The sequence below is a fragment of the Marmota marmota genome, unplaced genomic scaffold, assembly GCF_001458135.2.
Source record: "Marmota marmota marmota unplaced genomic scaffold, marMar, whole genome shotgun sequence".
NCBI classification, from domain to species: domain Eukaryota; kingdom Metazoa; phylum Chordata; class Mammalia; order Rodentia; family Sciuridae; genus Marmota; species Marmota marmota.
Window position 1 is genome coordinate 46,681,472 of NW_026000016.1, and position 16,421 is coordinate 46,697,892.

General features: G+C 53.9%; 1 protein-coding gene across 4 annotated transcripts in view; it reads left to right on the forward strand.

Moving 5' to 3' along the window:
• The window catches only part of Adora1 (adenosine A1 receptor), a 31,915-nt gene extending 15,504 nt beyond the window's left edge, over positions 1 to 16,411 (forward strand). For 2 of the 4 annotated variants that reach the window (XM_048809722.1, XM_015483865.1), the window contains exon 3: positions 14,624 to 16,411. In XM_048809722.1, the coding sequence (XP_048665679.1) occupies positions 14,624 to 15,263 (640 nt within the window). In that variant the 3' untranslated portion in view covers positions 15,264 to 16,411. Of the gene's footprint in view, positions 1 to 2,212; positions 2,242 to 4,002; positions 4,086 to 14,623 lie in introns of those variants that run through there. The other 2 variants (XM_015483867.2, XM_048809723.1) reach the window with 2 other exon arrangements.
• The last annotated feature ends 10 nt before the right edge of the window (positions 16,412 to 16,421 follow it).

Here is a 16,421-nt window from a genome sequence, read left to right on the forward strand (position 1 = left end):
GAAGTCCGCCCTGCAGGGAGGGGAACTTCCCTAGGCCCTGAACGTCCTGTCGCCGTGTGGCTGGGTCTGCCCTCAGCCCACAGTCAAGACCCCAAGAAAAATGATCAAGAGAAACCCCTGTGAGGAGAATCACAGACAGGGAGCCCCCACCCAAACTGGGGAGGGTCACTTCTCTCCTTGGTACAGGGAGACTTGCGGCTGGGAACCAGGAGGCCTGAATCTGGTCCGGGACTGGCCGCCTTGCCTTCTCTGGACCTGCATCCTCATCAGTAAACAGGACTCACTGTCTCTGGATGACTTCTCTGGGTGGATGCTGGCCAGAATCTAATGATGGGGACATGCAGGGTCTGACAGAGGGAGGGAGGTGCAGTGCATCTGGGGGCGGGGGCAACACATGGGCTGTGGATTCGGGCTGGCTGAGCTCCTCGTCCCCTGATCCTGGCTCTGCCATTACTCGATCATTCTTTTGGAGCCTCAGTTTCCACATCTGCCCAATGGAACCGATGACATCTGCTTCATGGGATCATGGAGAGAAATGTGTGTGAGAACAGACGTGTCACCCATCATCTCCGTCCAGTACCACGGAGCTCGTTCCTTCCTCTTCCTGCTGTTCAGTGGGAGGGAGGGGATGGCTGGGTGGTGGCGTGCAGGTGTGTGTCTGTCTCTCTTGTGGTTGGGGTGGACAGTGTGGCTTTGGGAGTTCCTGATCCAGCACGCCAAGCCTGTCATTGGTAGGCTGGCCTTGGGGAAGTGACTTTGGTAGGGCCAGGAGGTGCAGAAAGCCCTAGGAATAGATGACAGTGTGGTCTGCCACTGTTCTGGGTACAATGCCTGGGGCACCTGCCTCCGAAATATCAGGTGGACACCTCCCTTCCAGTAACTGCTCCCTTCAAGCAGGTTGCTGCTTCCAGCAACTCTGGGGGCCCTGAGGCTGGCACCAGCGGGTCTCTAGGAAGGAAGCCTTATGGTCTTGCGGAAGAGGGAGTACTAGTGTGTTGAGTAGCTCCTTGATGTCAGGTGCAGCGTTGGGTGACCTCTTTGGTAGCATATCTAATTTTACTTAGTCCTGCAAGCCTGGTGTCAACACCCCATTACAAATATAACCATAGAGAACCAGGGATATAAGGTAATTTCAAAGTCATTACCCAACTAGTAAGTAGCCAAACTGAGATTTGAATGTGTCCCTGCCACATAACCAGGTGGATGCTATTTGTGCTAGGCCACTGTCCGCAGGGCTTTCCAGATTGTGGAGAACCAGAGCCCCTGTCCTTAGGGATCTTCTAGGCCAAAAGTAAAATCATACAAAATCTTGCAGATAGCAAGAGAAATTGGTGCCCCTAAAGAAGGCTGAGATTTCTGAGAAGTCTGGCCTGGCCTGCTGCCTGGTTTCTTTTAGGCCCTGCCTACTTTCTTTCTAGCCCTAGAGCCTGCGTGTGCTCATTTACACAGCTGCCTCAGTCACAGGTGCAGGAAAAGCTAAATCAGGAGGTGTTGCTAGCCTCACAGAAATAATCCCACGAGGCCCACGGGGCTGAGTGGTGGGGTGGGCTGAAGGGGCAGCCCAGCAGGGTCTTGGGATGGTGCAGCGCAGGTCTCAGGGACACCATGTCCACAGGAGGGAGACTGGGCTCAGTCTTAGCTCAAACACAACCAGACAAGCCATAGCCTTGGGCCTCAATTCTCCTGCCTGTGAAATGGGGAGCACACAACCTGCCCTCCTCACCTTGCGAGCTGATGGGGACTCCAGCAGGAGCATGGTTTGGTAGTGCTTTGCCAGTGGTACTGAGATATGCACTCTAGAGCTGGGGGGCAGCCTCTTGGCCCTCTCTCTTCTGCTGCCCAGCTCCCAGACTCTCTCTCCCCATGTGGGGAGGTGTGAGGGGTTGCCCTGAACAGGAGCTATGCACACACCTTTAAGTCCTGAGTAAAGAGGTCCTGGACTGGTATTGCACCCATTGCAACGCAAGCGGACTTGACCTCCGCTCGGATAGGAAAGGTGCAGCCTGGGAGTGGGCGGTACCCGATGGCGTTGAATTACACCCACCTGTTTCTCGTAATCCTACCCTTTTGCCCTTTTATGGATAGAATGTTCCATGGATTAGCTCCCCCGGGAAATAAAAGCCGAGCCTCAGAACGCGCCCCCTCTCTCTCGCCAGCCTCTCGTTTTTCTCTTACCCCCCCTCATCTTTGTGGGAGCTTGAGGCCAGGAGCCGGGAAAGCCATCCTGATGCCCAGAAAAAGGTATCCCGTGTCTGCGTGGTCATTTCGTGTGACCCCAAATTCACCCAACTGACCCTGGTTCAGTAGCCCTCGATGGATGGGGGCTCCAGGGAGGTATTTCTCCATTGGGGCAGTAGGTCACATGGATGGATGTGTGATGGACGCTGCGGGACTCTGCTGTGTTCCTGTTTCCTGCACGATCCGGGACAATGCCGTTGTTTTTCTGGGCTTCCTCCTTCACCCTCCTCCCCAAACAAGGGTGGAGAGAGCTACTTTTGTGCAGATATTGGGCTGTGTGCCACTGGATCTGGCTACTCTGTGTGTGTGGTCAAGGACGAGCAGCCTTGGCATTTCCTAGGAGCTTGTTGGAATTGCAGAATCCCAGCCCCACCCCTTCCTAGGCTTGTTGACTCATAATCTGAATTTTTAAAGGACCCAAGGTGATTCATATGGACACTAGAGTTTGGGAAACTCAGGCCGTAAAGGACACTGGGGAATGGACCCTCAGCTTCCTCACAGCCCCTTGGGAACATCAATGCATGAACACAAAACACCTGCTTTAGGATTCACTTGAACAGTTTCAAATGCAGAGACTTGCTTGTTGCAGAATGCATTCATATATCAAAGATCAGTCGATGGATGCCGTGGCATAATCCCAGCAGTTTGGGAGGCTGAGGCAGGAGGATTGCAAGTTCAAAGCCAGCCTCAGCAAAAATGAGGTGCTAAGCAACTCAGTGAGACCCTGACTCTAAATAAAATACAAAATAGGGCTGGGCATGGAGCTCAGTGGTTGAGCGCCCCTGAATTCAATTCAATCCCTGGTTATATATATATATATATATCCATATACAATCATTGTCAATAAAACTAAAATAAAATAAAGATCATGAGACAAGCTAAAAATACAACAGGAGGTTGGCCTGGGCTGCAGTTGCTGGGCTCCAACTCCAGCCCCTAGGTGCCTGCGCTTGGGCAAGGCCCCAGGTACCTCTGTGCAGAGGAGATGGAGACCTTCGTCTGAGGATGGTGGTGAAGAGTGGAGGGGAGACAGTGTAAAAGCCACGGCCAGTGGTACCCGTGGAATCACTGGGAGGTGGGTGGGGCCCAGAGCAGCTCTATAGCTGAGGAAACTGAGATTCTTAGAGGCGACGTGATTTGCAGACACGTCAGTGTGAGTCATGCCCAGGCCATCTCTGCCAGTCAAAAGCCGGTGGCAGTATTTTGTTGCCCTGAGCCGTGCCTCCCTGGCCCACCAGTGTGCCATGTTGGAGACCGTGGGTGCCAGCCACATAGGACGGGGACGGGTGGGAGAAGCGTGGAAGGTCAGGTCTTTGTGCGACTTGAAAGCTGGGGCCTTCCAAATGGCCCAGATTGTGATGTTTGTATCCGCTGGGGAGGGTAGCCTCGGCCTGTGTCCCCTGCTGCCACTGTTCACGTGTCCGCCCTCTCTGGTGGCTGTGGCGCGTGTCCTGCTTGAGTCCCCCAAGGCCCATTACTGCTGGCTGTCCGCGTTTTCTTTTTCCAGCTCTGAGCACGACACTTTGAAGTTTTCGTGAATGGTGGATGGAAAAAAAAAAGCTCTGATTTAATAAGCTTCCTCCTCCCCCACGCACATCATAATGTGAGATTCCCCCATCCAGGGTCGCGGCAGGTGGGTGTGATTTATGGGGCTGTGCAGAAGTGGAAGAAGTGCCTGAAAATGAATTTATTGATCAGCCCTTAGAGAAATTGCCCTGCCAGGCCCCTGCTCTGGGATGCCGCCAGCAGCTACCACGCGGTTCCATTCTCTCAGTTCAAATGACAGGGTACCTCCGAGAAAGGAAAGAAGGAGGAGAAGGACTAGGAGGAGAAGGAAGAGGTGTTGGGTAGGCTGCTCCCTATGGAACCACCCACCCTGGCAATGAGGAGAGGGGCTGGTCCTGCAGCAGGAAGAAGTGTGGTTAGATTCTTGCTAACTGCTTGATAAAATGGCTTGAGATCCTGGGGCTGGGCAAAAGGGCAGGATCTCAAATGGAACTCTCTAGAATTCTATAGCAGGTGCCTCATCTGTGAGGGCTGGGCTGGGGCTCCTCTACCTGATGAGAGGGATATTGTTCAGATGAAGGAGAAGCCTCAGACCGGCTTCCCCTTGCCCTCCCTCCTACCTTATGCACATGGAAAGGGATTGTTGATATAGTTGGCTTAATATCTGCCATGTTTGTAACTGATTTTGATTCATGGTGCTTTTTCTTTGTTTTTTCTCCTCCTCTTTTACTGCCTCTTTGATCCTGATTGAACATTTTATATGATTGTTTTGGGTGCTTACTGTGTGCCAGGCTCTGTGGGAGTGCTAAGAAGATGACACTGAACTGGGCTTTGTCCTTGTCCTGAGGTATTGGCAGTTGTACCCTCAGGGAGGGAAACAGCATTTTTTTTCTGATTGTCCGGTGTTGGGAGGAGGAAGGAGTCGGTCCCCACCACAGTCCAGGGCTCTACTGTGCCATCTCCTGCTGCCGGCTGCCCTGGGAAGAGGGTCCTGAGCCTTGCCTGCATCCACCTGGGTGAGCCTGGGTGTCTTCCCACCTGTTGCTGCATCTGTGCATCTGGGCCCCTCCACCCCTGGAGCTGAGGGCGGGGCTTGAGAAGATGCAGTGGCTGGTGGGGCCCAAGGCCACAGCTGCATGCTTCCATGTGCTCGCCCTGGGTGGCTGCTGGCTGGGAAGAGCTGGTTTCTGGATTGGGCCTAGCCTGGGCTTCATGTAAATGCCTGTCCCTTGTGGGGCTGGGTAAGTGTGCATGGGACACAAGGTAGAGAAAGTATCGGGAGGACTTCACAAGGACAAAACAATCAGAAATTGCTGGGGACCAGGGTTCAGGGGCTGTTGGTTTGTTTGCAGTGTTAGGGGTGGAACCCAGGGGTTTGCCCATGCTAGGCAAGGGTTCTCCTACTGGGCTATGCCCCCAGCCCCCAACTGCTATTATTTGAGTTCTGAACCCCACTGACCTGGCGGCAAGTTGGGGAGAACGGCCAGAAGCTGGGAGAATAAGACTGCACTTTTTCTATGTCCCAGGACTGGTCTCTCCTTGGGTTCAGATGCAGCAGAAGGGACTGGATTTAGATTCTGGGAAGGACTTTCCAATGTAGAAGTATAAGGTCCGGATTGGAGATCCGAGGATGGGTGTGGATTCTTTCTTTGGAATGATTTCCAGGGTGGAGAGCTCTCTCTGTCCTTTCTGTCCTCCTCCCACATCCTGCCATCTGTCAAATTTTTTCCGGAACAGAGGGCTAGATGCTGTGAGCTTTAGGAAGCCTGACAGCCCAGGGCAGTGAGAACAGAGAAAGAAACATGTCCTGTGAGAGCAGTTGCCTCCTCACAGTAGAGCAGCCCTGCCTCCCAGGGCCTCCACCCCGGCTGGACTGACTGCTGGGAGTGGGTGGGTTACAGTCCCGTGGTGGGAAAGGGCCTCCAGATGCTCAGGGGGGAGGTGGGGGAAGGACCTGGCTTCCCCTGAGTCTGCCCCCCACCTCCATCCTCCATCCTCCATGCTGGCCACTGCACAAGAGAGATTCCCAGAAGGTGCAGCTTCTTTGGGACGCCTTGGTGGGGGGCGGGGGTCCCAGTGCTGTGCTGAGTAAGTTCTCAAACCTCCACCCGCTGCCACCCTGGACTTCAGTAAGACAGATCAGGGAACTGACTGAAGCCATAGCCAGCTGGGTGGAAGACCCGGCTGCAAAACAGAAACGAAAGTCCCGAGACTGGCCTTCCAAAGTGCAGCACAAGTCATTTTTGTTTATCTGTGTCCTGTAACCCGTTTGGTGTCTCTTTAAGAGCTGACGGTGTTTCCCAGAGAATCAGAGGCGCCCTTCTGTTGTAATAACCTGGGTCCCTGGCGCTATTTGCTGAGCGCCTGGATAAACTAACAATGCCCCTCCCCCTCTTCTTTTCCCAGTGTGCCCTGGACAAAGCCCAGGCAGGGAGACTCATTCCATGACCAAGGCCACAGCTGTTAATGGGGGGAGCCTTGGTGTGGACTTGAAGCTTCCTCCACAGCACACTTCATTCATTCGTTCGTCTTTTCCTTTGTTCACTCAACAGATTCCAGTTCTCTTTTCTTTCCATCTTGCTCCCCATCTTCCTCATGTGGGACACGACGCATTCCAGAGAGCAGGGGATCCCTGGAGGAGCGCCTGCCTCCTGGGGAGCAGCCCCAAGCTGCACAGTGGTGAGGGGAGCTTCTCTGTGATCCTTCCTCTGCCTGTGCTGAGCTCAGCCCTCCCTGGAGGAGGGCCCACACATCCCAGAATAAGGAGAGGTGACCTGCCAGAACCAGGAAAATGTCCTATCTGATCCCTCATCCTGCAGATGGACAAAGCCCAGGCAGATGACCCCAGATGGGAAGGGTCTCGCCTAAGGCCAGCTCACTGCTGGCAGCACCTGGATCAGAAAGTGTCTCCCACCTGGGCACGATGGTGCACATCTGTAACCCCAGCAGCTTGGGAGGCTGAGGCAGGAAGATGGCAAGTTCAAAGCCAGCCTCAGCGCTTTAGCGATGCCCCAAGCAACTTAGTGAGACCCTGTCTCAAAATAAAACATTAAAAAAAAGGGCTGGGGATGTGGCTCAGTGGTTAAGTGGCCCTGGGTTCAATCCCCAGTACCAAAAAAAAAAAAAAAAGAATATAGAAAGTATCCTGACTCCTGCCACATTGAGGTGTCCCACGGTAGGATTGCCCTCATTTGGATGTCCTAACTTTGGCAGCAATGGGCCCCCTCTGCTTTGTGAGCTGGGAGAATTCTGCCTCTTTAGTTCCTTCCTGCCCTGGTCTCCCCATGTGCCATCTGGGCTCCAGGATTCTTTGCTGCCTCTTGTAAGAGACTGTACTCAGCCAAAGCCAGAGAGGCCTCCGGGAAGCCAAATGACCCGGCCCACTCCCTCCCCCACGGTGACAGGCCTTTCCACTGTGCTGGAAAAGGAATTTTGCCCTTCTCACCAGTGTGGTCATCCTACAGAGACCTCGCTGCACCAGCTGCTCACAGGTCACTAAGTCCGTGTGCAGATGAGATGGTTTTTTCCGCCCACTAGATGAGTCAGAAACAGGTCCCCATGGCAGGTGAAACCATTTGGCCTTGATTCTTTCTGCTTCCCAGCCACATCCTGAGAGCTGGAGGCCCGCAGTACTGAAGTCTGGGTCCAATTCTTGAATTTACTGTGCAGGTCAGACACCTCCTCTTCAAGGACCACCCCCACCAGGAGTGGGGACGGTACCTGGCCTTGGGGAAGGAGGTGGTTGCATCTCAGCATCACCTAGGGTTCTCTCTTGACGGTGCCATCCTGGAACATTCTGGTATATTCTAGACCAGGGGAAAGGAAGGGGGTCATAAGCTATTATACCTGGAAAATGTGCCTTCCCCTTTGAGGTCCCTTTCCCTACACCCTGTCCCTGGTGGCCTCCTCTGAATCAGAACCACTCAGCAAGCCCAAACCTGTTTTTGTGGGGTGGCAGGGCACACCTGGAGAGGAGAGGTGCTTCACCCCAAGGTTTTGCGGCAGAACTCAGGACTTGCTGTGTGAGCTTGGAGTCTGGGGTTTGCTGGTGGCTGCTGGAAACGTGTCACCTCATATGTCACTCGCATGTCAGGCTGGGCCTCCCCCACAGAGTTCCTTTAGGGCTGGGGCTGTGTTTCTTCTTTGTACTCTCAGCACCCAGAGAGGGGCTCTGAATGGGAAGGAGGGAGGACACAGGAGGTTCCTCAGAAAACAGGCCATTTTGGCATCATGTACATAAACTTTATTATATTTCCCACCAGGCTGTGGGGTTGTGTGCCCTCAGCAAGTGACCAGGAGCTCTTTCCAAGGCCCATTACACTAATGACCTAATCAGTTTATTCAGCTCTTTTCTTTCAAGTGGCTCAGAATGCACCCCTCCTCTCAGTGGCCCTGTGGGCTTGCCCTGGCCACGTTGGCCTGACCCCTCTTTGAGGGATCAGTGGACACCGATGTTCGAGATGACGGGTGACGTCACAGGGTCAGGAGTGAGCAGGGTTCTTAGGCCCCAGACGTCCTGCCCCCGGCCCTGGGCCCCTGAGCCAGACTCCCCTGGGCAACGTTACTATTAAACATTTGGCCCCTGGAGTGTGCCGAGCGCCTTTGATTGTATCTGGTTTCCTGTTCTCCTTTGGGAGGAAGAATTTCTCTGCAGGAAGTAGTTTAATAGTCTGAAAGCCTTACTTCCCTGGCCTTGAGATCCAAGTTTCCAGTTTCAAGTGGCTAGATCCTTGATAAGAGAGGCAGGAAGGAGGGGGACTAATACTGCTCCCTCTCAGCCAAGGGCGAGGGAAGGGAAGATGGAGGCTCTGGTCTCTGACTATCCCGACTGCAGGAAGATCAAGACCCTCTGCCCCGCCCAGGACCTGGGTGAGGAGCACATGGTAGCAAACAGGGGCTATCACCCCAGCCTGGTCTCAGCAGCCAACGGGGCACGTTAACCTACTGTCTTCTTCACACACCCACTGTACCATTTCTCTCCTCTGCATCTAGGGGGTTGGTCACCTTGCTCACAGCTCACCCACAGGTCTTTGGAACACCTGGGTCAATTCTTCTGCTGTGACTTCACTCCTGAACCTCCAGGGTCAAACAAGGAACACAGAAATCATTTTAGGTGTTCACAACTTTGATACCAGGAACTGGCTGCAGGGGATGGAGCAGCTGAGACACCAGTTTGGGCAGGGAGGTTCCCTAGAGCCGGACCCACAACAGGAATCTGCCCCTGGGCTGAAGGACCAAAGGAGGCGTGTTGTTCCTGGAGCCTGGATCCATGGTGGGACTGAGAGGTCCCTCCGTGTTCCTCTAGTGCTTCCATGTTTCCCACGGACTCAGCTGACCCAGGGGCTTGGAAGTGCACCTGCAGGGGTCAGCCCTTCCGTGATAGAGTGCAGGGCAGAGCTAGGAAGGAAAGCCGAGGGCAGACAGCTTCAGGACCAGCGTGTTCCAGTCTTGTTCAAGTAGCGACACAGTGGCTCCACTCATTAAGGCCTCCATGCCCACCCTTTCCCAGGGCACCCTCCTCTTTTCCCAATCAAATACCTCTTCACCAGCCTGGGTCCTGTGGTACATTCATCATCTGATGTCCTGTGAGCTTTTCCTATTCTAAGGAAGCTTATTGCTCATGTTCTCAGAGTCAGCCTAAAAATCAGTCCCCAGTGGTGTCCAGGAAGAGCCCTCCTCTGAGGCTATAGACAGGGAGAGGCCACCCCTCTGTGCACAGTTGGGCCTCCAAATGGAAGTGATCTTATTCATGAAAGGGGACTATTCATGAGGCAAAGGACCAATGAGGAGCTGGGGCGGTCTCATTGCTGCTGGGATCTAGCAGGACACAGAGATGTGGCTTCTCTAGGCTGCAGGCTGGAAGACTGGGGAGACCCTCTGCTGGTCTCTCAATATGCTAGGGCTCACAGCTGCTGTAACATGTTGGTGGCTGGCTGTTAGACTGGTGGCACTTGCATACATCTCTCATCAGAGGTCCTCATCACTGCAGCCATAGGTCACAGGACCTAAGCAGGGGACCAGGAGTTATTTGATTCAGCATGAGATCCCCTGCAGCTCCCAGCTCAGTGGGGAATGAGCGAGGGAACTAGCGTCCTCATCCAGCACACTGTAATTGCCTCCGGGGTCAAGACCATGCCCATCTAGCTGACCATCTCCAATTGAGCAGCTATCATTTAGTCCTTTTCTCTGACTCTCTGAGCTGTATCACGTGGCAGAACCTCAGTCAATCATTTCTGAATAAAGGGATGTTTGCATTCATTAATCCATTTTTACAAGTATTTATTCATTCAACAAATAGCTACTGGGATGCTGAGTTGATTATGCAAAATAAAAGCTCTATCCTAATTGAGCTTTTACACTCTAGTGGAGAGAAACAGATACAAATGCATCAATTCACATATAGCGAGCCAGAAAGTGAGATCATCTCTATCAGGAAAATTAAACATGGCATGAAGCCACGGGGTGATGGGGATCAGTTTTACAGGGTGGTTTTGGAACTCTGAGGAGGTGGCATCTGTGCTGAGACCTGAATGAGGGGAGAACTAGCCTCCCGGACACCCTAGGAGATGTGCAGGAGGTGCCAAGGTCCTGAGCGGGGAGAGTGTCCCCTATATGCACACAAAGGAGTGTCTGCGTGGACAGTGTGTGTTCCCTGGGAGAGGAATGGGGTTCCACACAAGGGGACGAGGGCAGGGAGACTTGCTTAGTGGTCAGGATAAAAACCCCAGACGACTTGGTTCTTTCCTCTCCTAAGCGTTCACACTGAAAGCAAGTCTTATTTCTCCTGATCCCAAATATGTTCCAAAGCCACACCCTTCTCCCTGCTGTCTGTTGTGCCCACTGGGGCTCCTGGCCCTCGTCTCCTGCCTGTGTGGCTAAAATGGCCTGCGTTGGCTTTCTTCCTCTCATTCCCTGCTACCACACATTCTCCATGTGGCACCTTGAGTTTTGTTTTTAAAGCAGAAATTAGATTATATCCCTCCTTTGCTGAAAACAGCTTTCTCCTGCACTCAGAACCTTTTCTGTGGCCCTCGGTGACCATTTCTGCCCAGGTCTCTGGCTGAGACAGCCTCTCTCTTGCCCTTACCCCTGGGCCTTGTCCCCACCAGCCCTCTCTTCCTTCCTCAGCACCTTCACCTGGCGGGAACATCTGGAAGGCTCTGCCCTGGCTCTCTGCCCGGCTGCTCACTGGTGATCATTTAGCTCTCGGCTCTTGTCTTCTCCTCAGCGAGGAGGGCTGGCTCTCCCGGCCCAAGTTGGCGGCACACTCTGCCTGTCACTCCCTCTCAGTGCCTTGCGGAGCCACTTGATAGATCTTCTCACTCTGGAATGTTCTGGTGCGTCTGTTTGCATGTCTATTGTCTGTCTCTCTGCCTTCAGAATGGTACTTTTATTAGAACCTGTTCTCTTCTGTATTCCCAAACCCTAGCACCGAGTTCCTGGGCCTGAAAGGTGTTTAAGGAGTATCAGTTTAATGATTGAAAGGGAGAGAGCCCAAACTGCCTGGTTGCCCCAGTGGGAATAGAACAGGTGGCTGAACACCTGGGCAGGAAGTGTGCCTGATGGCTTTGGGGAGGAGGAGGCTCCAGGGCAGGGTATGGTGGCATCCTCAGAACTACTTGGTCCGGGAGGTTCCCTGGAGCAGGCCGGGTTTGCCTTCCCACCCTCACCATGGCTCCCTCCACAGTGTACACCTCCCTCATCTTCCATCTTCCAGAGAGGCAGAGCTGGCTGCCTGGACATGGACACGCCTCAGTCTTAGAAATCCCATCTCTGCTTCTTCCCGACGGAGTAGCCTTGGACACACTTCCCCATCCCTCTGAGTCTCAGCTGTTGTTCTGGGCTGTGCTGAAGAATCTGTGAAATCGTGTCTACATGGTCCCCGCCCAGCATATGGAAGGCAGCAAGGAACGTTCTCTGTCATCGGCATGTTATTGATACCTACCAGCTGACTATGGCCTTTCAGCACCCCCCATCCCCATCACTTAGCCTCAGAATCTCCCTCCTCTCATGGCAGCCTGGCCAGAGCTCAGGGAAGAAGCAGTGACTTCTGCCCTGTCCCATTAAAACACAGACCTACAGATCTCATCATGGAGAGTTTCAACAGGAAGCTTCCTTCCACTTCCTTCCTCAGTGGTCCTTTTCCTACTTGGGGTCTTTGCAACCCTATTGCTCCAGGGACCCAACTTTTCATGTTACCCTCACCAATAAGAAGATACTCACTAATTTCCTATGGTGTTATCTTGCTTTTTTAAAATATGCCTGGAGAAGGCAAGTCTTACCCTAAAGGGACATTTTGTAATGGTGGGACTCTGCATCTCGAGGAAGACGCCTGTATCTTTCTGTCATAGCTTTAAGGAGCTGTCTGCCCTGCTGGCCTGAGGATTGGCCCACTTGGTGTTTTCCTGTCTCTATGGTCTGAGATTGAGCCCTCCTGGGGTGGCCCTCTCTCTGGTTGGTGCCTAGCACAGTACCTGGGATGGGGAAGACTTGGGCCTCACTGGGAAGGGATATCTCCAAGTATTGGAGTCACTTCCACACCCCCCCCCCACCTCATGGATGCTTCTGCTTCCCTTTCCCACATGTAAGGAGAGGTGAGTGTCTCCCCCGATCCTGGGAGGCAGCCCCGGTGAGAACCTGCCCCACTGAAGCCAAGGTCCTGGGCTCAGCCTTTCCCACCAAGGAGAAAATAGCAAGAAAAACAGATGAGAACTGATACCCTGTGCACAGGGTCGGCTGGGACCTGGTTCTGGAGGAGCCCCAGGAAAGCTTTAACCCCGGGGGGGCTCTGAGCAGTTGGGGAGGGTGGGGGATGGGGGTGCAGCTCTCCAGCCAGAAGTGGTCGCTTCCCTCCCCCAATCTGGGACACTGTCCAGGTACTCCTCCCCTCTTTCAGTAGGTCATCATTGAGGTCACTGGGCCCACCCTCTGTCTCTCGGTGGTATCTACCTTCAACAGGGTCCAGTGGTTCTCATTTTAAACCTCTTAGGCAAGGAATATTCTGAATCTGTCCATCTTATGGATCAAAATGACCCACAATCAGCCTGGACCCTGGAGGAGAGCTGGGTTTGGAGTCAGGAGCCCCGAGTGAGTGGAGTTTTTAATCTGTTCCACGGGATCCATTATCTGCTGGGCTCCTGGCAGGCTGGTTCCCGGGCTCACCTGAGCCGTGACTGTTAAAGGGCTGCATAAACAATAAACGTGATGTAAACCATAGATGTAAACGGGACAGCACCTCTGGCCTCACTCTTGCAAAGGCTCACCCTGGGGATGTGGCCCTACACTCTACCGGGGGGGACAGACAAGACAATTTTTCCCACAGAATGATCCCTGTTCCTTTGATCTTTGCTCAGAGACTCATGCTTAGAACTTCTTTCACTGCCCCTGAGAGGACATGCAGGGGACAGTGAGATCATCGGGAGCCAGGCCTGAGTAAGATGTTTTGCAGTCCTTAGGCTGGGCTTGCTGAGCATCTAGAGACACTGGAGTTTTTCATGTGCATGTTTGTCTAGTAGCTTGGAGGGGTAAGAACTCAGGCTAAGGATATTGGCAAGATGTTTACAGACATTTGCACATAGAGTATCTCATTCCATCCCCTCCCTCTGAAGTAGGTCTCATTGTACAAAGGAGGAATTGAGGTAGCACACTGCAGACTTGGGTGGACTAGAAGCCCACACATTTGGGACTTCTGATCCAGCGTCTGCCTCAGGCCTGGCCATTCTGCTGAGGATTCAAGGAGGAGGGAATGGGATTCCCTTACTGCAAGAGAGTTAGGCACAATTGAACTGATCAGCCAAGACCCCTGAATGGTTTGGGGACACAAGGATCCTAGGATCACAGAGGAGGGAAGGGGCAGTGCTGCAAAGCCATTGGAGTCATCTAGGGTCCTCAGTTTCTCTACTGGAATGCTGCAGAGATCAGATGAGGTCCCAACAGTCCCTTTTAGTGTTTATTTTCTAGATGGGACAGGGAGGAGGCATCTGGCTTCTCCTGCTCTCCTAATGGTCCCCCTTCCCATCCCCATAGCCTGCACAGAGCAGGAGGGCTTTAGCACATAGTAAGAGGTCTAGAAGAATCATTGCCCAGGGTGAGGGGGCAATCGTCCTGAGAAGGCAAGAGCTGCAGATTCCATAGACACAGGACAGAAAGAAACAATCAGAGGTCCCCCTCCTACCCCAGATTTCAGGAGCTGTTTACGTGCTTAGGAGGGCACTCCATCCCTCTCAGATGCTGCACTGGAAAATAACAACTGGGCAAGCTGCTGCTGCTCGGGCAGCCTCGGCACAGAGCTGGGCGGGCCCCAGCCCTTGGCACTTGTTCCAAGGCCAGTGTGTGGGCAGATGATACGATGACTGGCTGCTGGTTGGGATGGTTTAGAGGCAAGTGGGGAGCCCCCAAGATATTCAAACCCTACCCTCAGTATTGGGTTGGGGACAGGCCATCACGTCTGGACCATGTCTCCACATATCATCCTGATGTTTTACATGCTCTGTGTGTCACAAGGTGAGAAAGTTTGGAAAGCACTATCCCTTGTCATCATCCTGTTCGTATCCTTTAAGGCTCCTATCATGATCTGTAGTGGTCCTGTTTATTGGGTCATTCCCTTAGAACTCCTAAAAGAGGTCCTTTGTTATTTTTTTGATCATTAATCAGAATTCCCTCCTTCTGCAGGAGAAACAAGCCAGTGCCTTGCCAACTTTGCCCTGAATTTTAGATACTGAAGACTCGGCCCTTGGGCAAAAGATCCATCCTTTTCTACTTTCTCTGGACCCTCCTGTAGGAGCCCGCCCTGCCGCCCCCAAGGGGCTGGGTGAGTCTCAGAGGGATCTTCATGGCAGCTAGGAAGCAGTTCCTCATACCCTTCCCTCTTCTCCCACAGGTACAAGACGGTGGTGACCCCACGGAGGGCAGCAGTGGCCATTGCTGGCTGCTGGCTTCTCTCCCTGGTGGTTGGCCTGACACCCTTGTTCGGCTGGAACAACCTGCAGGAGGTGGAGCGGGCCTGGGTGGCCAACGGCAGTGTGGGGGAGCCCGTGATCAAGTGCGAGTTTGAGAAGGTCATTAGCATGGAGTACATGGTCTACTTCAACTTCTTCGTCTGGGTGCTGCCTCCGCTGCTCCTCATGGTCCTCATCTACCTGGAGGTCTTCTACCTGATCCGCAAGCAACTCAGCAAGAAAGTGTCAGCCTCCTCCGGCGACCCGCAGAAGTACTATGGGAAGGAGCTGAAGATCGCCAAGTCGCTGGCCCTCATCCTCTTTCTCTTTGCCCTCAGCTGGCTGCCCCTGCACATCCTGAACTGCATCACCCTCTTCTGCCCCAGCTGCCACAAGCCCAGCATCCTCATCTACGTCGCCATCTTCCTTACTCACGGCAACTCAGCCATGAACCCCATCGTCTATGCCTTCCGCATCCAGAAGTTCCGGGTCACCTTCCTGAAGATCTGGAACGACCATTTCCGCTGCCAGTCGGAGCCCCCCACTGACGAGGACCTCCCTGAAGACAAGGCTGATGACTAGCTCTGCCTTCTGCTCCCACCAACCCATACCCAATGGGGTCCCACCAGCCCTCACCTCCCCGCTGTCCCACTGGTCTTCCTGAGCCCTTCCCCAGCTGGGCTGTGGGCTGTGGCAGTGGGGAGGGTCTGAAGAGATGCCCACGGAGCAGGGGGCCCCTCCACAGGGAGTTAGCCGCCCTGCACCGAGGGGTCCTGGCGGAGATTTGGGAGGGCAGCCCAAGGGAAGGATCTTGTGCCCTGAGGCCAGAGAAAAGTGTCTTGAGCGCCCCCTGCCTGATAGCCCATGAGGCGTCTAGCTGAGCAGGTCCTAGGGGCCAACTGTGGAGGAGCCATTGGGGGCTGGGAGAGGAAGCTCTGGCTCCTTCAGTGAAGCAGAGGAGTCTACTGGTGTAGAGGGTTGGTGGCATGTCCTGGGACCAAGCTTGAGGATAGGAGAGAATCCCCTCTGAGATGGAGATAAGCAGAGAAGGGGCGGGGGGGGGGGTGTGTCCTGGCCTGCTTTCTGTCCTGTACTGTAGGAGAAGGTGGCCAGGAGCAGGAATCCAGGAGCCTTAATCTCTGCCTCCTAGGATTCTGTGCCTGACATGCTGGGCACCGGGTGCCTGCTCTCTTTGTCCTGGGAAACCCAGGATTATACTTGGAAGAGGCAGAAAGAGGGGTCCAGAAGTCATTTCCCAGTTTGTGTATTCCCCACTGGCCGTCCTTTTGGCCCCTCAATGGGGCCTCTGAGCCCCGAGGGTGGTGTGGTAGGTGCCAGCCATGGGCAGCCACCAGGTGGCAGCATCGAGCCCTCTAGGGTCTTGCCCCAAGCTTCCAAGGAGCCTGGATATTGTAACTTCCCATCATGGGTGGCCAAGCTCCAACAGTCCTGAATGAAGATCTGGACCCTCCTAGGTGACACCATCTCTGCTGCTTCTGGGCCCAATAAAGAGAAGAACCCCAGAGACACCACTCTTAGGAGCGTTATGCCTGCCTAGGGAGGATGTGAGAAGCATCTGGGGGGACCCAGGGCTGACTGTGGGCACTCCTGGGGTGGGGTGTGGCAGGCTGGAACAGGCCAGAGAGGGCCACTGTCCTGAGAGGCCTCCAGGGAGGGCCTTGCTGGCATTGAAATATCCCTGGTGACTAATAAAAAACTGTGAACCCTCATGGAGAACAC